This window comes from Eriocheir sinensis, chromosome 61 (genome assembly GCF_024679095.1).
Source record: "Eriocheir sinensis breed Jianghai 21 chromosome 61, ASM2467909v1, whole genome shotgun sequence".
NCBI lineage: Eukaryota > Metazoa > Arthropoda > Malacostraca > Decapoda > Varunidae > Eriocheir > Eriocheir sinensis.
In genome coordinates, this window is record NC_066569.1 from 8,101,338 (window position 1) to 8,122,613 (window position 21,276).

The 21,276-nt window shown below is 47.5% G+C and overlaps 1 protein-coding gene and 1 long non-coding RNA gene across 7 annotated transcripts in view; both read right to left on the minus strand.

Annotated features, from left to right (window-relative positions):
• Positions 1-2,735, minus strand: part of LOC126986334 (uncharacterized) — a 6,652-nt gene extending 3,917 nt beyond the window's left edge. For 4 of the 6 annotated variants that reach the window (XR_007739576.1, XR_007739571.1, XR_007739572.1 and 1 more), the window contains exons 1-2: positions 2,073-2,735; positions 1-1,907 (exon numbers count right to left, since the gene is read on the minus strand). The exon at positions 1-1,907 is cut by the window's left edge. This is a non-coding gene — a long non-coding RNA (uncharacterized LOC126986334). Of the gene's footprint in view, positions 2,030-2,072 lie in introns of all 6 variants that reach the window. The other 2 variants (XR_007739575.1, XR_007739573.1) reach the window with 2 other exon arrangements.
• The window catches only part of LOC126986333 (coiled-coil domain-containing protein AGAP005037-like), a 192,025-nt gene that overhangs the window by 34,224 nt on the left and 136,525 nt on the right, over positions 1-21,276 (minus strand). The window contains exons 13-17 of the mRNA XM_050842390.1: positions 20,186-20,308; positions 17,756-17,863; positions 16,749-16,847; positions 15,917-16,000; positions 13,869-14,001 (exon numbers count right to left, since the gene is read on the minus strand). Coding sequence (XP_050698347.1) covers positions 13,869-14,001; positions 15,917-16,000; positions 16,749-16,847; positions 17,756-17,863; positions 20,186-20,308 — 547 coding nt within the window. The remainder of the gene's footprint in view (positions 1-13,868; positions 14,002-15,916; positions 16,001-16,748; positions 16,848-17,755; positions 17,864-20,185; positions 20,309-21,276) is intronic.

Sequence of the window (21,276 nt, forward strand, 5' to 3'; positions counted from 1 at the left end):
ATCCAAGACTAAATAAAAATCTGATGATGAGAAAAAAAAATCACAAAAAGCCAAAACTTCAGAGGGTGGAGAATGTAAAAGAAAAAGTAAGGGGGGGAGAGGGGGAGGGGGGTCTGATCTGCTAATCTGTCATGGCTACATTGGGTGGAGATTAAAAATAAATAAATAAATAAATGAATAAATAAAAAGGGGAAGGGAAGGGAGGGGACTGAAATGCTAATCTGCCGTGACCATGTTGTTCTGCCACTTCCGATAGCGGTTAAAACAGGGCATTGAGGGAGCATGTGTTAACGGAACTACTGCTTTGAATTAGCTTTACTTATGCAATACTATGGGCTACGGTTTAGGGATACACTCTCTCTCTCTCTCTCTCTCTCTCTCTCTCTCTCTCTCTCTCTCTCTCTCTCTCTCCACATTTTTTCCTCCATTCCTTTCTCTCTCTCCACAATTTTTCCTCTATTCCCCTCTCTCCACATTTTTTCCTCCATTCCCCTCTCTCTCTCTCTCTCTCTCTCTCTCTCTCTCTCTCTCTCTCTCTCTCCATTTTTTCCTCCATTCCTCTCACACCAAAATGCATAAATATTGTCTTCTCTTTCCATACATTTTATTAATTAATTGAAATCACTAAAAATCTTGTGTCCTGCTGTAAACTTTTTGTGCGGTGTCGAGAGACGGTAAACTTTGACCCATGCAAGGAAACACTTAACACACGGAACACCTCGGGCAGTCCATCTGTGAGTCAGGGAAATGTTCACTCACACACACACACACACACACACACACACACACACACACACATCTCACTGCATTGGGGGAAGTGTAAAATGTAATCATGAAGTGTGAAAGTCAATATTTTACATGTGTGTGTGTGTGTGTGTGTGTGTGTATTTACCAAATGTGATATACAGGAAGCAGCTACACGGGCGAGTCCTCTCTCCAAATCTCCGTTCATCAAGTTTAGCTTCAAATTCATTAATATTTTTGGCTTTACCGTGTTGCAGCGACGGGCCAAATTTGTGGCTTTACCGTGTAGCAGCGACGGGCCAAATTTGTGGCTTTACCGTGTAGCAGCGACGGGCCAAATTTGTGGCTTTACCGTGTAGCAGCGACAGGCCAAATTTGTGGCTTTACCGTGTAGCAGCGACGGGCCAAATTTGTGGCTTTACCGTGTAGCAGCGACGGGCCAAATTTGTGGCTTTACCGTGTAGCAGCGACGGGCCAAATTTGTGGCTTTACCGTGTAGCAGCGACGGGCCAAATTTGTGGCTTTACCGTGTAGCAGCGACGGGCCAAATTTGTGGCTTTACCGTGTAGCAGCGACGGGCCAAATTTGTGGCTTTACCGTGTAGCAGCGACGGGCCAAATTTGTGCCATGATATAAACCCCCCAAAAATAGATGATATATAATCTGATCACAAATCCTTTGATATATATTATGAAATGGTTTGTGTGAGGGGTGATTTTTTTCTCATTTTTCTCGCTTAGAGGGACCATTAAGAAACACGATCCCCGCTGCTGCCGGGTTAAGTGTCTCTTTTTCCCGGTCAGTGTGTGCATGTGTGTTGCTGAAAAAATTTCCTTCCTTTGAAATACAACAACGTATTCCGAAAAAATGCCGCTGCAAATACTGATTTCATGTCTGGCGGCTGTGTCGGAGGTCAGCGTCTGTGCCGGTGTTGGTTCGGACTTGCCTGACAACACAGTGCATAGACTCGGGGGCACACCCAGAGAATGAGGGTCATATTTTAAAACATTTAGTCGCTCAAGTTCACATATTCGACAAGGCTTTCATAGGAGTTTTGGGCATTTCCAGGAGTAGTTCTATGATCCTGGTGGTAGTTTGACCCTTCCTCTGTACCGTGAACCTCAAGGAACACTAATTAGAACCCGACTGATTCCATCTTTGACCTTTAAATCATTTAGTCGCCCAAGTTCACATATTCGACAAGGCTTTCATAGGAGTTTCGGGCATTTCCAGTAGCAGTTCTATGATCCTGGTGGTAGTTTGACCCTTCCTCTGTACCGTGAACCTCAAGGAACACTAATTAGAACCCGACTGATTCTATCTTTGACCTTTAAAACATTTAGTCGCCCAAGTTCACATATTCGACAAGGCTTTCATAGGAGTTGTGGGCATTTCCAGGAGTAGTTCTATGATCCTGGTGGTAGTCTGACCCTTCCTCTGTACCGTGAACCTCAAGGAACACTCATTAGAACCCGACTGATTCACTCTTTGACCGTTAGAAATAGCTGATGTGAGAAGCGAAAGTCTTATAATACCGACCTCAGTGAGTGTTGGGGTCTAGGGTGTGGGGAGTGTTGGGGGAGCCAGGCCGGGGGTCTTCAGGGGAACTGTGAGCCCCGGGGGTGTGGAACCTGGCGAGTCACTGATGCAGCCAGCACAAAATATTAGGGTAGCTACCATTAGGAAAAGTGGCAAGGTGGAAGGTAGCGTGGTGTTGGGGTCAGGTCAAGTAAACTGACCTGACTTTTTTTTTTGTTTTGTTTTTTACAGCTAAGGAGACAGTTCAATGGCGTAAAGAAAAATATATAAAAAAAGCCTGCTACTTACTGCTCCTGAATAGAGGTCAAAGGAGTGTCCAAAAAGAGAGGTGACTGGAGGAGGCTTCTGGGGCACAAGGATCCCCTCTCCCGTGGGTGCACCCCTGAGGCTGACCTGACATCTTGAGGCTAACACCATAGTGAAACCAAATTGTTGAGTCCGTTTTGGCGTAGGCTCCCACGGGTCCTTTCCTCCCCTCTGCTCTGCCACACAGTCCCAACACCTATCTCTTCCTCTTATATGTAAGCTAAAGGTAACATATGGGAGGAAAAAATAGGTGTTGGGACTGTGTGGCAGAGCAGAGGGGAGAAATGGATCCACGGGAGACAACGGCAAAACAGACTCGACAATTTGGTTTCACACTAGCTTGGTCCATTCACCGTTTGTCGGCCTTATTCTCGTGGTGTGTGAGAGCTAAAGGTTGTCGCGTCTCTTCCTTGCAGTGTTAGAATCATCCTTCATCAAACATTTTTGCTGCGGTGTTCACCATCTCAGACTTTAAATCATTGCAAATCTAGACTGATTTTTACTTTAAGGAAACGTATGTATAAAATTTACTGATGCTTGGATCAGACAACCATTTTGATGTTATTCATTACGCAGGAGCAACGCAAACAGTCTACTTCCCTGGTCCGGGCCACACCACCGCACTGCTTCGTGGCTCCGAGGGCCACCAACACACGATATCCTGCTCACCCGCTGGCAGAACGCCTGGTCATCTTAAATCTGCAGCCGAGAAAGCCCTAAACCATGCCACTAAGTTTCCCGCTAACCTGAGTCTGGATCCCTCCCACCATTCAGACTACGAGGGGGAAGGCAGAGTAATGGGGTGGGCGTGGCGGTCAGCAACAGCCCTGAATGCAGCAGCTCATGCCTCCTGCAGGGAAGGTCAGTGAAGGCACAGCACCCCGGGGGTATTCAGTCTAGTGAGGTCATTTATCTTGGCTTCAGACCAAAGTTTCTCATATGGAAGATTAAGGAGCATATGGGAGAAACAACTGCCTTTGTACAATGCATCCCTGGCTAAAGTTGTTCGTGTGTGGGGCCTCGTGTCCCCTGCCTGAGGAACAGCCAACCAGCAGCGTCTGGAGACAAGACACAATCCCGGCACGCCCCAGCACCTGGCTGGCACAGACGCGACATTGCGGAACAAACAACTTGAACCTGGGAGCCTCGGCGGCACAGCCTGGGAGGGTGACAGTCTGTCTACTAAGTCGGAAACTCAAAACAAGGAAGCTCCCTCAAGCACCAACCAAAGAGACGTATGCAGCTGACAAGCTTCCAACAAAAGAGAAGAAAACGAGAAAGTAAAGAGAACAGAACCAAACGAAGCGGGAGGGTGAGAGGGCCGGGACTCTAGAGGTGTGTGAGGCAAAGAAGAAGCTCCAACTCACATGGCCAACATCCAACTTGGGGGTAATTCGGTCTTCTACCTCGGTATAGAGAAAAAAGATGGTAGATTTATTGGCACTATTCCATACCACTAACCCTTATTCTGCCGCACATCAGCCACTTTGTGGGGGACAAGGGAGGGGAAAAGGCAGACCATATTAATGTTTTCTTAGTGAAGTGGAAAGGCAACTTACCCTGGGATTTAAATGGCTATAAGAACTTCATAAAATTTCGTGCTGAACGATATGTATATATAGAGTAATTAATATTCATTGAGCATATCAACCAAGCTCTAGTGACGGAACAAACTCATCAGGAACAATGATGGTAGATACTTGGAAAAGGTGTCCAACCAAAGGAGCAGAGGAAAAATAATAAGACTAATAACAATCATAATAATAATAATAATAATAATAATAGTAATAATAATAATAATATAGAATAAGAACTTGAAGATTGAAAATATAAGACATTCAAGTTGTAATTTAAGAGTATATAAAGTACTATTTTATTATAATGGTGAAGTTGAAGAGGTAGCACAGTCACTACTCTAGCTAAGTGTGTGTGTGTGTGCGCGGCGCGACACACTCCCTACGTCTCCACCAGAAGCCTCAGAACAGCTCAATACCGAACAGTAAGTCTGGAAACGTAACACCTAAGCATGCGCAACACCAATAGCAAAACAAGAGAGAGAGAGAGAGGAAAGCGAGAGAAAGAGAGAGAGGAAAGTGAGAGAAAGAGAGAGGAAAGCGAGAGCGAGTGAGAGAAATAAGAATTCAACATGATATATAATACGTAATATCGAGATGAAAACCATCAATACAAAAAACAGAAAACAGGAGAGAGAAAAAAGGAGTGGGAGGAAGAGAGAAAGAGAGAGAGAGGGAGAGAGAGGGAGGGAGAGAATGAACTACACAGAAGTATATATAAGCGAGCAAATGTCAAGAAAATGTGGAAAAAAAAATTGATACGATGCAAAACAGTGAATATATTTTACTCGGTAGATGCCACTGTATCCTTGAAGTGGGAGCTCCATATCCAGCCCTGTTTGCTTCTCTATGAAAAAATAGAAATATGAAAATATATATAAAAAAATGTAAAAAGAGAAAATGTAAGTAAAGTGTCAAAAGGAACTTGATTTTTTGTGTTCATGTGGAAAAATCCCTCAACTGTGTGTGTGTGTGCGTATGTGTGTGTATGTGTGTGTGTCTGAACATACATACAGGAAAAATTGATGAGTGGATCTAAATGTATAACTGTGTGTGCGTGTTTGTGTATGTGTGTGTGTGTGTGTGTGTGTGTGCAAAAGCTGTATGTATATTAAGTGCATATATATGTGTATGTGTGTGAAAATACATATAGAAAAAACAGTGAGGTGTGCGTGTGTGTGTGTGTGTGAAGTATCAAGGAGAAAAGACACATGACTTAACGTAGCAGCAGTGAGCAAAGGTCCACGGTGATGAGAAATGAAAGGACTTTGGATATTCCTCAACAGGGTGGACAAATGGCAAGGTTGTTGTACTTCTGAATCAATATTAATGTGAAAGGAAACTCAGCCAACATTAAAAAAGTGGAAACTCAGACATCATGAGGAAAGTGGCTGAGAAGAGGCATTTGAAGGCGGAACATGAAGAACACTAAGAGCGGAGAGTATGTGGAGGACAGCAGACCACATACACACAGGGAGCAGAGTGGAAGGGGAAGGAACGGCAGGACACTGGAAGGGAGTCTGGAGCGGAAGGGCGGAGTGACGGGAAGGGATGGGGGTGACACACATTCCTAGGCTCAAAGGGGAGAGAGAGGAAGGGAGGGAGGGAGGGAGGGAGGGAGGGGAGAAAAAATGGGATATAAAATTTAATTCATGCCTCAGACATTTCACCTTTGAGAATTATTGGCTGAGGAGAAACAAGGACTTACTTAACTCTCTTTGTGCGCATCAGTGACAGACAAACAGGGAGTTACGGACGGAGGACAAATCTATCGGTCAACCTGCAAATTTGGTTGGTCTTGGAGGAGGAACACAGGGCAGAGATGACCAACAGTGTGTTCAGGCGGAGACCGTTGGGTGGGGGAGCTAACACGGGACAACACCTTCATGCCAAGTCTCTGTGCTGAGCTCTTCTATTGAGCCTCCGCTGGGGGGGGGGGTTGTGGGGAGAACCGAGGAGGATTGAGGGGGGGGGGGGGGGAAATCTACTTTTCGGGTGATTCTAAGTTACTTCTTTTACTTGGATTCCAACTTTCTACTTAGCATGACTGCCACAGTAGCTACGGGCAGGGTGTGTGAGGGTCTGTGTGTGGGGGGCAGGTGGGGGGGGGCGGCGGAGGCATCTGCTGCATGGTGGTTGAAACGAGTGGCTATACACGTACACACACTCGTACGCACACACACAAACTGACACGCACACACCAACACACTCACGGAGGCATAGATGAACAAGGTGGTGGGGAGCTATGGGAACGGTGGGAGCGAGAGAGCGAGAGAGAGGGATAGTGAAAGAGAGAGAAAGTGAGAGTGATGGACAACAGTTGAGCGAATAAGGAAGGAAATAATGATGTTGACGTACTTGACAAAATGGAATCAGAGTAAAAAATGTGTGGAGGAAAAAAAAATAAAAATAAAAATAAATAAATAAATAAATGACTTGCCCTCCGTAACATGCCACACACTTTTCCGACAGCCGTGCGTGTGGCGGAGAGACCCTTCTGGCGGCACACAGGACTGAGAGCTCGACCCGACACATTTTTTTTTTTTTGTATTTAATCACAGAACACGAGCAGGAGTCTTCGGCAAAGGTGTTCCTCTTTTTTTTACTGGCCGACAAGTGTTCAGTATGAGTGGTCAGTATATGCATGTTGCCCTGACCTTTTAGATAGTCACTTCTTATCTTTTTGTTCGTTTTAGTGTTTCTGTTTTGTTTGTTTTTCTTCAGTGTTTGTTCATCTGCTTTCCTGTTTTTTTTTTTTGTTTTTTTTTTAATTTATTGTGTGGTTTTAGATACCTCTCTCTGGTGTTTCTGTGGTGTTTATTCCTTCTGTTTATTGCTATGTGCTTTATTTTCCTTCCTTTTATATCTCTGTGCTTTTATCTTACTTCTTTTATATCTCTGTGTTTTTATTTTTCTTCCTGTTATAGCTCAGTGCTTAACATTCCTTCTTCATTTGCTGTGTGCTTTGAATATTCCTTCTTTCCGCCTTACTGTGTAGTGTTGTTACCTGCAGCAGCTGTGCACATCTTCCTCGTGTGTGGGTTATGGGCATGCCACAGACTCACGGTGGGGGGGGCACGGGGCACCAGTGAGGGGTGGCAGGGGGGCACGGTGGGCCTGACACTGACTTAATGGGGTCTTTAGGGCAGTTGCATGGAGTTGAAGCCAGTAATGTCATGAAATCATCAGGCTTTTGACATCTTAACACACTGAAGGGGAACACTGAACACTGAACAACAAGTGGTGTGTGTGGCGTCCTCGGCCCAGTCTGGCCTTGACTGTGGTGGGAGGCTGACAGGGAGAGTTTAGAGGCTCCCATGACACATAAAAGGTGGGAAGAGTAGTGTGTGAGGGGCCCAGTGCACGGCCAAACACTGTCTGAGGGTGAGAGTTATGGTGGAGGGTGTGGAGGTGATCCACTGTTGTAAGAGGCTGTCCACTGTGTACATCAAATCAGGGATTGTTCTGGGACGGTCAAGGCTGGAGGGAGGAAGTGTGTGTGCCGCCACCTGTCTCTGGTGCCCTCGGTGGCAGTCCTCACTCTGGTGTTGGGAGGCTGAGTTTGCATGTCTGTACTGTGAGACTTGCCTTGCTGGGGGTCAGTCAGCTGGTGCTACAAACCACACTATTAAACTTTATTAGTTATAAAAGAGCGTGTGCAGTGTCTTCCACCAAACACTGTCACCATCCCCCACACTGGATCTTGATAATGCCAGGCACCGTGAAACACACAAGGAATGTTAGCCTTCAGGAGCCTGCCGGCACCGTTCCTGCACCGGGTGCCCTCCAGTAACATCCATCAGCCTGCTCAGTTATGAGCTTGTGGGCACCCCTCATTCTCTTCCACTCTGTGTTGTCTCTTACAGAAATAAACATTTGAGCAGAGCCGATTTCTGGGTAGCATGCCAAGTGCATGTACAGCCAGAGTTGGCGTTCATGGACCATACAGAAAACAGACCTTGATCCAGTTTCACAGAGTGATTGCCATCAGACACAAAATCATTTCAGCAAGATCCATCAAGTGCCACAAAGAGATTTATTACCAAAGGCATCAAGTTGCCTCTTCAAGTCACTATGTTATGTCCATGTTGCACAGCCACAAAGTTCTCCAGCAGTGTGGGAAGTGCTTGGATAAGGTCAACTTGTCAACTTACTTGGTGTGAACACACAAACACACACTCTCAGAAGTTGGTGAGTGCACACTTTCCTGACGGCCTCTCACTGACATCTGGACCCAGTCTGTTGGTGCCTAGGGTGCACAGAGGTGTGTGTCCATGGTGCTATAAAAGGACACAGTTCAGTCATGGCTAAGAAATTCCCCTGTGGCTTGCATGCCATTATCTCCTCTTCCAGTCTGGCCTGGTGGAGGGCGCTGCGTCCCGCTGTGGCTGGCCTCAGCACACCAACAGGCTGCTGCAGGGGGCCTGGCATCACGGTGAGGAGGTGTGAGAAGATATGCAGAGGTGCCGAGAGGCATTGTGGAGGAAGTGATGGGTGTTGGGGAGCCTACAGGTGATGGGCAGTGAGGGGTGAAGAGGTGGAAGAGGTGCTTGGACCATAGAGGAGGGCGAGGGAGGAGGAGAATGAACCTGACTCTGGTTGAAGGAAGACACCACCTCACTAGTGAAAGGATAAACATGGACTAGTGAACAGACACACTAATGAAGGAAAAAATGACACAGACAGATAAGGAATTGCACTGTAGTGTGTGTGTGTGTGTGTGTACCTTAAGTAATGGTGTAATAAATGTGTGTGTGTGTGTGTGTGTGTGTGTGTGGCAGGCAAGGGTGTACATGTGTGTGAGGGAATGTGGAGGAAGGAAAGAGAGTGTGTGTGTGTGTGTGTGTGTGTGTGTGTGTGGCAGGCAAGGGTGTACATGTGTGTGAGGGAATGTGGAGGTAGGAAAGAGTGTGTGTGTGTGTGTGTGTGTGTGTGTGAGGGTGTGGGCACATCAGGACCGTGTACACACTGTCAGGTGAGGGGCAGATCACTGTATACAGTTGGTCAGTGTCTTGCTACAGTCCAGCTACACAAAAAATGGAAAAAATGCACTTTCATATAAATATAACAACATATGCAAAGATCAAAAATTGTTATAACTGTAGTTTTCAAAAATTCTCACTCAGTTGTTTAGAAAAAATGGGTTTGGTTGAAACGTTCCAATCCTTCAGCAAAAGAAGCTCGTGGTTGGAGGAAGACAAAGAAAAAATGCCAGACAAAAAACATGTCATTGAACAACTCAAGCAAAAAATTGAAAAAAATCAGAAAAAAATAGCACAGTTCATTCCATAAAAAAATATATATTTATCAAAAAGAAGACAACAGTATATTTACACACATCTTATACATATATGCATCGCTGAGCCCATCCATATATGTATAAACTTGTTTGGTGAGGTGTCAACAACAAGACAGGAATGGGTATTTAGGGGGTCGCTGTGTGTGGGGGGGAGGGGGCAGGCTGGGGCGGAGGATGATGGTGCCCGAAGGAGGGGGAGGGGAACAGGTGAGTGCTCCCCAGTGCATGTGTGTGTGTGTGTGTGTGTGTGTGTGTGTGTGTTGACTTGATTCACATGGCTGACAGGCTGAGAGAGAGTTCCGTCTTCCTTTGCAACAGAATGGCAGGACATGAGGAGGGGGACATCTTAGCTCACTTCTGGTCATCACGGCTCCAGCCCAAGTCCATTTTATGTCATTTAAACTTCGACATGAGAAAACTTCCTGATCTCGGCTTTAGTGGAGTTAACACCACTATGACGATACGCTAAATTGCAGTGGAATGATTGCTGATGTGATTGTTGGCCAGCAGGAGAGTTGAGATGTCCTTCCCTTTCGACCACATAACACAGACTAGCGCAATGTTGAGCTGACGGAGCCAGCCGTCAGCGTGCAACATTGTGTGCACGGATTACCATCACTACCACCACCACCAACCTGTCCCTGTGTGTGTGTGTGTGTGTATGTGTGTGTGTGTGTGTGTGTGTGTGTGTGTGTGCACGCAGCTATGGAAAACAGTGGTGTGCGGGGTCAAGGGAGTGGGGGTCGGCTGCTCCACTAAGGTACAGGAGAGGTCATCACACTCAGCAAGTTGGGTGTTTACTCAATGCTCGTATCTTTACTTGTTTTGGTTTACTACGTGGAAATCCATCATTACGTTCCTCTAGTCTCTTTATGGCTAAGTACTCGGCAAAAACAAAGACATAGAACAAAATTCAAAAAACATAAATAAAGTAACACTGCTTACACTCATTGTGACATGGCAGGAAAGGTGAGCCAGGGAAATGTGTCAACTGATGCTTTCATCATTACCATTATTACCATAGACAGCTGTGCCCACAGGGGGAGGAAGGGTTGCTGTGCTGCCTGACAGTACCGGCAGCTGCTGAGCACCAACAGCGAGCTGGGTGCTTCCATTCTTGCTGCAGATTGGTTCAGCAGCACCACCACCAGGGTCTGATCAGCACCAGTAACATGTGTGGTGCATGGTGCTCACAAGTGCTTGGTGACACGTGGGAACAAGTGTGTGCTTGGTCTGGTGAGCTGCCTCAGGTGGTGCCACCTGGAGGCTCGTCACTGCTTGTGTCTGTGACCCTGGCAACACAGCTGATGGCTGCGGGAGCACTAGCAGCTGGTGGTTCAGGTGCTGACAGCTGTACTTCCTGCCACCTGACTGTGTTAGTGGTAACCTATTGGACTGCTGAGACAAGCTGCCTGCACCAGGGCAAGTCACAGCCTGCAGAGGTTGACTGTCAGATAGGCCTTAGATCAAAGCTGTCCTCCACCCGGTGCTAGAGTGAGTGCCAGCACCGGCTGTGCACACTGCTGTGACGGAGCCGTGCCCGTCGGCAGTGGCCGCCGGACAGCCACGAGTAACAATACAACACAGGCCCTTCAGCCCCCGTCCTGGGTGGGTGGCCGGGGCTCTCAAGCCTTCAAGTTCACGACTTATGACTAGGCAGATGGTGATCTTGGTGAGTTGGCTGGTGGTCTAAGAAAACTGAGGCACAGCTGTCCCTGTCACTCACAAACTGGTGACGGCACACTGGCTCGTGCGTGGCAACTGAAGGCGAGGTGTCTGTGTCATCACCCAGACAGAGTGAGTCACTGTGGACTGTTAGTGATAACCTTGCAGGAATGGTGCCAGAGAAGCTACAGCCATGCATTACCACCAACACTACCACCACCAGCACCGCCTCCCCCCCACACCACTGCCAGGCGTGGGGGGACGGGGGCGCTCACTACTCAGGGGACGGTGAGATGTGCTGCTCAGGCCATACCTTGTTGCCTTGCTTGCCAGGGCGTCTGAGATGAGAATGGCCTTGAGTCGTGGCCTCCGTGAAGCATGCCGGCAACACATCTCACTTTCCCAACAAGGATGGAAACAATAACCTCCCTGGTCATTAGGCCGTGTTGGCGTCGGGTCAGCCGGGCAACCAACACCTCGCAACACACATGAGGTTGGCCGCACCCGTCAAGTCTCAGGCCATGGACAGCACCCTTGATTCCTGCCTCGTGACCAGGGAAGCTTTTTTCCCTTACTGCAGTACCTGTCACTCATGCAAGTTAGGAGGAGCACTACTGAGGAGTTCAAATGAAACAACACTCTACCACCCACAGCATGCATTTAATGAGTGCAAAAAATATTAGTCTCAGATGCACAGCTCTACAGAACAGTACAAAAGAGCAAGCTAAACCATGCAACAGCTTTAGAAATGAACCAAAAAGATAAAACGATACAATAACTAAAACTATATAAGACAAATTAGGAATGGTGATAACTTCAAAACGAATTATATATATATAAGAGTGAGCGAACCGGCGGAGGAAGGCGGGGTGCGAGCGGGCGGCTTTACGACAAGGCGTCACCGGGAGACTGAATGACTGCGGGACTGTGGCCGCCCCCGCCGCCCCGCCTTCCTCCGCCGCCCTCAGACGTTACAGGACAAGCTGTGTTTACTCTAGGCTAGCTACTGATTATGGGTTGATTTGGAGTACTGATTTAGGTCCGAATAGAGGCTTAAGATCTATTCACTTCAGGTTAAGAACTGAACCATTAACGTCTCTTTGAGGTGAGACTCCATTGTGGAGGTTATTACAGTGGTTGGTAAGGCATCAATAATCAATTAAGCTTTGTGCTATAAGTTCTCAAAATTTCCATTTAAAGAGGGACTATTACCCATTATTCATAGTAATTATATTAAGGATTTAAATCACATGACATTGATAACAATATGTAATGTAATCCATAACAACAGTTCAAGGTGGAGAGCACCAAGGCGGACAACGGGTGTTCCAAGGCACCGCTCGGCGCCGGGCCGGAGCCTGCGGCCGACTCCTTCAGGAGGGACAGAGAGGGCACGGCGGCCAGCTGCTCCGCCTCACCGACACTGTCAAGTTCTGCTGCACTGACACCCTGTCCAGGCACCCATGTGCTGAGGCTTGGCTGGTGCCAGAGCCCGGTGGCAAGGGAGGCCTCAAAACAAGGGACAACACCACCCAGAGGAGGGTTTATGAAGCTTCTGCAGGAATTTTTTGGCAGAAACAAAACAAATATTAGAACTGAGTCAAGGATCATATTTGAAGGTCTGAGCCTGAACCGTGGGGTGTGAGGCGGGCAGCCGGCCGCCCCGCCGGGGACGCGTGACCCTGACCAACTGCCTTGTTAGTGTCTAGGATGCTGAAAGGAAGGAGCGTTAGGGGCACACTCATCCTGAGCCCTGTCAGGGCCAGTGGAAGGCTAACACCAGCTTGGTGAAGCCTTCTGTCTAATGCCAACACAGGTCCTCACAAGGCCAGGACTGGAAACATTAAGGTCAGTGTTCACGGGGAGAAACAGGGCACGTGTTAGTAAGACTTGAGCCGCTCACTGGCCACAACAACAACTAGGGAGGGACGTCCCGGCCAGCTGATCTAGAGTCCCTCGGGACGGTTTGGGCAGGGCGGGATGGTCTGCAGGAACACTTGGCAGGAAGGTTTTACACTGATGAGGCAGACCATGAGGCAGAGGAGCTTAAGGCACTGTTAGTGTGGTAACAGTGACAAAGTTTCTTTGCTCACATCATGAGGGTGATGCTGTGCTTTGTGCCAGAGATTTTGTGCAGGAACAGATGCAAACACTGTGGCTCTGTGCCATTCTTCTGTGTGCCATCAGCTGCTGGCATCACCTGTCCAAGTCTCGCCTCATCAGTTGAAATCAATGAGTTCTACTGATGCAGAGGTTTCACCTCCAGATGGAGCTTATAAAAACAAAAGTAAAATTTTATGATTGCAAGTGTTCATATCTCATAAAAGACCAGGAATTCTGAAGTCAGCAAAATAAAAGGCTTAGTAAATTTTGACTTATGCAATTTTAAATGTGAAAAATCACCATCACATTCTCTCTGGGAATGAGTCAACAACAAATTAAAGAAAGAGGATTCTGAAAACATCCTTCAGTGCCCTGGACTGGCGGCCCTGGCGGCTCAACAACAGTGAGAATGTACAGTCTGAGGAGGGACGCCACCAAGGCCGCCAAGTGTACCGTGCTCTGCCGCCACCGCCGCCGCGAACTCTAAATCAGCCGCCGGCCGCTCAGAGACTGGTGGGTGTCCTGCGGCGGGTCAGAGGCGGGTGACCTTTTGGCGGGCCACCGGAGGGTTTTACAGCATTTTTAAACTTTTCCCGGGAGACTCTGTGCCCCGCCGGCGAGGGCGCGTCGACACATACCTTAGTGGCGGAGGAACGGATGTCCTCGGCGGGGGTGGGGGAGGTGGCTCTAGGGTCCCCATTGGCCACACCGACCGCGGGGGCGCCAGGAGTGCCTGGGGGCGGCACTCTCTGCTCCTGCACTGAGGCTAACCTAGGGGTGGAGGCAATGCATTAGGGTGAGCTCCTTGGCGTGTGTGTGTGTGTGTGTGTGTGTGTGTGTGTGTGTGTGTGTGTGTGTGTGTGTGTGTGTATGTGTGTGTGTGTGTTGTGAGGGCATGGCGGCCAAAAAGGTGCCAAGCTGAGAACTGCAATGCCATGTGAGAGATAAAAGGAGGGAAGTAATAAAAAATAAGTAAATAGAAGGTCAGCAGCAAGGGTGGACACAAGACTTGCTGGAGATGGAAGATGAAAACCATAAAGAGATGCAGAGGGGACTTAGAGAGACAGCTGCTGGTGAGGGAAGACAGGACAACTTTGCAAACTGAAGCTGTCTAGATAGGAAAACAATGAGAGATGCAGAGGGAACGTTGAAGGGATATCCAGCACACCAATACCACATGGGAAACACTCCACTATCCACCACAGAGGCAGAGAAAGACCTGGGAGTGTATGTTACCAGGCTACCAGTGAAGGGATATCCAGCACACCAATACCACATGGGAAACACTCCACTATCCACCACAGAGGCAGAGAAAGACCTGGGAGTGTATGTTACCAGGCTACCAGTGAAAGCTAAATCCATGCCAATCACAGCGGATGGGTTAAGTCTATCAGGAGTGGCAGGCGAGGTGGAGGTGGCTGAGAGGCATGCCCGGGAATGACAATAAATATGGGCCATAGTTAGGAAGCTCAAGGCAAGGACCACAGAGCGTAAAAAGAAAAAGTTGGAAAGTTTGGTTTAGTCGGCGCAACATCTGTGGTCATATGCCAGAGAGAGACAGGAGGGGGAAGGAATTATAGGAGAAGGGAACAGACCCCAGGAGACGGGACACAACCCCTGATTAATACCTGGTACCCATTCACTGCTGGGTGGGCAGGGGCGTAGGGTATCGGAAAAGCCGGGGTAAAAAGAAGGAAGTTGAATATCATCTCTCTGTGCAGTGTTAATCAGAGCAGAGGTGTGTGAGCAATGAGTAATGAATCAACCATAAATGATGTCCAGTATATAGAGGGAGCGTAAAAGAATGGAGGAGAATTTAACTTGGCAAAACTGAAGCGTAAAAGACTGGAGGAGAATTTAACTTGGCAAAACTCAAGCGTAAAAGACTGGAGGAGAATTTAACTTGGCAAAACTCAAGCATAAAAGACTGGAGGAGAATTTAACTTGGCAAAACTCAAGCATAAAAGACTGGAGGAGAATTTAACTTGGCAAAACTCAAGCGTAAAAGACTGGAGGAGAATTTAACTTGGCAAAACTCAAGCGTAAAAGACTGGAGGAGAATTTAACTTGGCAAAACTCAAGCGTAAAAGACTGGAGGAGAATTTAACTTGGCAAAACTCAAGCGTAAAAGACTGGAGGAGAATTTAACTTGGCAAAGCTCAAGCATAAAAGACTGGAAAAGAATGGAGGAGAATTTAACTTGGCAAAACTCAAGCGTAAAAGACTGGAGGAGAATTTAACTTGGCAAAACTCAAGCGTAAAAGACTGGAGGAGAATTTAACTTGGCAAAACTCAAGCATAAAAGACTGGAGGAGAATTTAACTTGGCAAAACTCAAGCATAAAAGACTGGAGGAGAATTTAACTTGGCAAAACTCAAGCGTAAAAGACTGGAGGAGAATTTAACTTGGCAAAACTCAAGCGTAAAAGACTGGAGGAGAATTTAACTTGGCAAAACTCAAGAGGAGGAACATATGAGGGTTGGTTACATACTCAGGAGGGAAATGTAGACTTAGGAAGAGGTTTTAGAACAGCTGAGGAAGGACAGAGAAGGTGGAGTATGAAGTTCACACCCACACACTCTCTCTCTCTCTCATTTTCTCTCTTTCTCTCTCTCATTTTCTCTCTTTTCCACTCTCTCTTTCTCTCTCTCTCTCTCTCTCTCTCTCTCTCTCTCTCCCTCCTCACCTCTTTAGCGTGACTAGGGTGCCAGTAAGCTTTTTGCACCTCCTCAGCGCACTCTCCAGCTTGTCCGGCTCTTCCTTGAGGAACCTGGAAAATAGGGGCTCTTAGGGGGCTGGGTGTGTGTGGGGCTGTGGAGGGCTGCAGGGGTGAATCATGGACTGCTGTAGGGCTAGGGGGCTGAGGAAGATGTGGTGGGGTGAATTGTGTAGTGCTGTGGGGGGCTGTGAAGGGCTGCAGGGGTGAATCATGGGGTGCTGTGGGGCTGGTGGAGGGCTGGTGGGGTGGATCATGGGCTGCTGTGAGGCTGGTGGAGTGTGAAGGGGCAGTGGATGGGGCGCTAAGTTGAGATCTGAGAAGGGGCTGCTGTGTGTGTTAGGGGCTGTGGAGGGGGCTGGGAGGGTGTGTTGAGATCCATGAAAAGGGCTGCTGGGTGTGTTGAGAGATGTGCAGGGAGTGTGGCGAGGATGATGCGCAGTGTTAAAATAGGTGATGATGCGCATTGTTAAAATAGGTGAGGGAGGAGGAGGTGTGGTTAGATTTAGAGTGGGGGGTGTATTACTGCTGGAAGGGGGGACTGCTGGGGGGGATGTGCAGGGAGTGTGGAGGATGATGCGCAGTGTTAAAATAGGTGAGGGAGGAGGAGGGTGTGTTAAGGATTTAGATAGTGGGGGGTGTTAGGAGCTGTGAAGGGGGCTGATGGGGTGTGTTTAGGGATGTGAAGGGGCTGTGGAGGGGCTGGGAGGGTGTGTCCATGCCAATCACAGCGGACGGGTTAATGAAGAGAAACCCTGAAACCTTTTGTGACCCTGAACATGGCGACAACTCTGTTCCTTACTTCTCGTTGCAAATCGCTCTCTCCATCTCGGCCGATATGAGACTCTTGAGGCCGTCCTGCAGAATGGGAAACTTGGTCTTTAGGTCTGCCACCGTTTTACTGCAAGAAGAGACGGCAGAGTGAGGGATGGGTAAGGGCAGGAGACTATCTTGCTGCTATTTCTATCTAACATTTTATTATTGTATAGCAGAAGAGGGTACCTGTCAGCATGGGTGTGAGAGGGACAAGGGAGAGGAGAGGAAGGGAAGGGAGGGGAAGGGGGGAAGAGATGAAGGGAGAAAGGCAGGTTAAAAAGAATGTCAGAATCATTAGAAGTGTCTTGATATTCCATTCTTAAGCGTTCAAGTCACAGGCAAGAAGAAATTAAGACACACAAAGGCAGTTCCAGTTTACAAGCAAAAGAGATGAAAGAATGAAGATGCTGGTACACTCTTGCATAAGGGATTTGGACAGCATAGGGATGAGCAAGAGTAGAAAGTCATGTGCAGTGGGGCTGTGGGAGGGGAGGAGGCATGGAGTTAGCAAGTCCAGAAGAGCAGTTAGCATGAGAATATCAATAGAAGAAAGAGAGGCAACATTGCAGCAGAGTTTGAGAGGTAGAAGGCTGTCGGTAAGAGGAGGGGAGCTGTTGAGATGAAGAGCCTTTGACTCCACTCTGTCCGAAAGGTGTATGGAGCCCCGACACATGAGATGCATACACTATACGAGGGTGGACAAGACCTTGGTATATGGGCACCGTCTGGGAGGGGAAGTTGACAGAGAGAGAGAGAGAGAGAGAGAGAGAGAGAGAGAGAGAGAGAGAAAGGCCAGGAAACAACAATCTGGTCATCCTCCTCCCTATCTTTTTTCTTTTGTCAGAGCAGCGTCTAGTGAGCTTTTTTTTTTTTGTTGTTTTCATTGTTTGCCCTTGAGCTGCTTCCCCTGAAAAACAAAAAAAACAAAAAAACAAACAAACAAACAAAAAAAAAAAAAAAGGGCTGGCCGTCTTCCCGCCTCCGTCCGCTCACCTTGACCTTGAGAGGATGAGCGCCATGTTCTCCACGTCTGACATGTTCACCCGCAGCCGCCGGTTGATGACGTTGTTCCGCAGCTCCTCCACCTTCAGCTCCAGGTCACTGCAAGACACACACACAGGTCACTACTACTGCGCCCCGGGTCAAGGCTCCTGGGGTCATGGCGGGCCTGGCCTTGGAGTGTTAACAGTGCCGGCATGCTGACTGGGGGGTTAGCGGCTGTGGGGTGTGTCTGTACAGGTGTTTGGTTGTGGGTATTTAAGGGGGTATCACACTGGGCAAATTTTCCGTGGATCTTCAGTCAAACCACGATTTCCGCTGGCGTGGTTCTCATATTTCCGTGGTTTTCTGACGTGTCCACGATCTTCCAAAGCTACGGCAGATTTCACTGAAGGACGACGGTATTACTCACCATCATCATCAGCAGCAATAACGAGAAACAAATGAGAACCACGCCAGCGGAAATCGTGGTTTGACTGAAGATCCACGGAAAATTTGCCCAATGTAATACCCCCTTTTGTAGTTGGTTAGAAGGACAGTAAATATAAGTTCCACGTCAATAGTCAACACAGGGATTCTTTCTTTCATGAATCCCTTTGCTCGGCACTGTAGTACGGCTTAAGTAGTGTGTAAATGGTTTCTTTGAAGGACAGTAAATGTAAGTTCCATGTCAACAGTTATAAAAAAGTAAATTACGTAAACTGCATGCATTGCTATATTGTTTCAGCAGGTCTGTGGTGGCTTTGTATGCAAAGTGAAATATAAACTGGTGAATGCAAGAAGTGAAAACTTGAGTCAACGTTGAAATCAGGTTCCCGGCACATTAACAACATGACCTGGCAGATGAAGTGCTTGGCTGACCCAGTGCCTTCACGTAAAACATGTGTTCCTGGAGCATTTGTCACACTTCCCAGGATGGTAATGGTTCTGGGTGCAAAGTGTGTGTGAGTGTGTCAAACAGGTGTCTTACAGCAGCACACGGCCTCCACACCTGCTTGGCTGCACAACACACAAACAAATTTCTAATCATTAGAGAATAACAAAGAGCATAAGAAATATGCCAGAGCAAAACTTGAACTTCTAACATTTCTTTTGCAGCTGTGGTCTGAAGTCCACGTTGGTTTTCATGAAACATTTCAAATGATAAATTGTTCCAAGTTGAGTGTTTGCCCTGGAGGTGAGGCAAGGCTGTGTGGCTCAGCAAGGAAGGGAGCCACACCCTGGGGAGGGAGGGAGTGAGTGGGACAGAGACATCTATGCTACAGGGGGCGGCCACCCTGGTGAGCAGGGCAAGAAAACAGTTCTACTCTGTGGAAGCCTAACACTGGGGTGGAGAGAAGAAAACAAAGACTACACTTTTACTGGAGGGTGTTACTCCACTACCTCACTACTCTGTGCCACGACACAGACACAGGAGTGTGTGCTGGTGCCGGGCTCACCACCACAGAGACGGCTACACTAGTCACAAGAACATTACTTGCATATGAGAGAAAAAAGGAGCAAGGCAGACACACCTTCCATTAAAGTTAACATTTATAGAAAATGGGAGGTTTAAGAATATTGATAAGTCACACAAAAGGTACTGATAAATAAATTAATGAGGATGAACAAGATCAGCAAACCATTCAAGAAGGGATGAAGGACTCTCACACCACACAGACTTGTTGCCAACACGTCAAACCACTGCTGGCTACCCAGTGCAGCGACACCTCACAGAACTATTTTTTTGTGTGCAGCCGTGCACAGTGACTGAGGCTTCAGCTCTGCCTGCCACTCTTACTCCGAGCCTCCTGCAGGACACACTGTCTCTGGCACCCTCTGTCCCAGTGCTGGCAGTGCTGGTGTGTCAGCTCACTGCCCGCCACGAGTGCCACTCTTACAACTGTTAAGTGACTCCATTCATTCTGTTACGTTAAAATGATCTCTTCTGAAAACAATGACTGCTAACTCAACCACACAATCCCTCCACACTAGCGAAGACAAGCTTTCGGGATCACTTTTGGGTCTCTTCTGTCCAAGAATAAAACTGTGCCATTAATAAAATAAATAATGTGTGTGTGTGTGTGTGTGTGTGTGTGTGTGTGTGAGTGCATGTACACGCACATGCTGTGGTGCTGAACAGAGGAACAGGAGGTTGCTGACAACATTATAAGCAAAGAACACATGGGCATGTTTTACTCAATTGAAAGGATTTTGTCCAAGATGTTATGGTATTTAGGTTTAGAAGATGAAAAGTTTCATAACAGAAAATACAAGAGAAACTTTAAAACAAATACACAATATTAGTGAAAGGTGTCAAGATTATCATATAATGTCTGTGACAAGGTTATCTGTAAACAGAGAAACAAAGCCAAATCATGTTTTTGTTGATAAATATGACAACAAATAAGGCCGTTGAGCTTACCCCAAGCCATCACTACCTACCAGAGGTCTTTATCCAGCTTGTTCATATCCTGCCTGTACGAGGCCTCCTCACGCTGTATCCTCGCTCTTTCCGCATCCGAGGACCCCTGCAGTAAACACTCTTCGTTGGACTGAAGCACTGTCCTGAGGAGCAACGGGTCTTTATTGTCTCGGCACCGCACGCTGGGCCACCTTCACACCTCACAGTGACAAAGGAAGTGTTAATGTTTTTGTTTTTTGACTCAGTGCTTAGAGAACAAACAATGCTTTACTGCCAGGGAGTCTGTCACCCTCAACTACCAAAAGCCTGCTCACCCACTCCTTACCCAAGCTGGGGTTTTTAGTTCACTAGTTTAGGAGTGAGTTCATTAAGTGTTCTTCATGACAGCTTTGCTAATAAGGGGATGAAATTTTTTGTTAGTATGAACTCGGAACTTTGACCACTCATGTCATGTTACTGCAGCCCAACTAACCTTCTCCGAGGGGGTCACAACACAACACAACTTTTTTTTTTTGCAGGGGGACTAATGAGGAATTAATGCAGACACAGTGAGGGCAGACTAATTTTTGGGATTCTAATTTGTTTTACTGATCTGTTGTGCTTTCTCTGAGGGGGTCACAAGCCAATCCACAACACTGCTGGGGTTCACCACACTCGTAAACACTCTTTCAGGGGGACTAATGAGGATTTAATGCAGACAGAGTGAGGGCAGACTAATTTTGGGACTTCTAATTATTTTGCGTCTTATTTGTGAACCATTGTGCTTTCTCTGAGGGGGTCACAAGCCAATCCGCAACACTGCCGGGGTTCACCACACTCGTAAACACTCTTTCAGGGGGACTAATGAGGATTTAATGCAGACAGAATGAGGGTGGGCATTAATTTTTGGGACTTCTAATTTTGTGTCTTATCTAAACTGAACTTGTGCTTTAATCTTTTTACTATTCTGTGGGAGGAGACAGCGTGGGGAGTGAGGGAGGAGCCATTCAACACTTTCCAGCTTCCAGGCATCCGCGTCTGTCCAAAGCTGCATCTCAGAGTTAGAAGCCTGCGTGTGGTGGTGGTGGTGGGGCAGGGGTGGGCATGAGGTGGGCACAGGGGGCATGGCAAG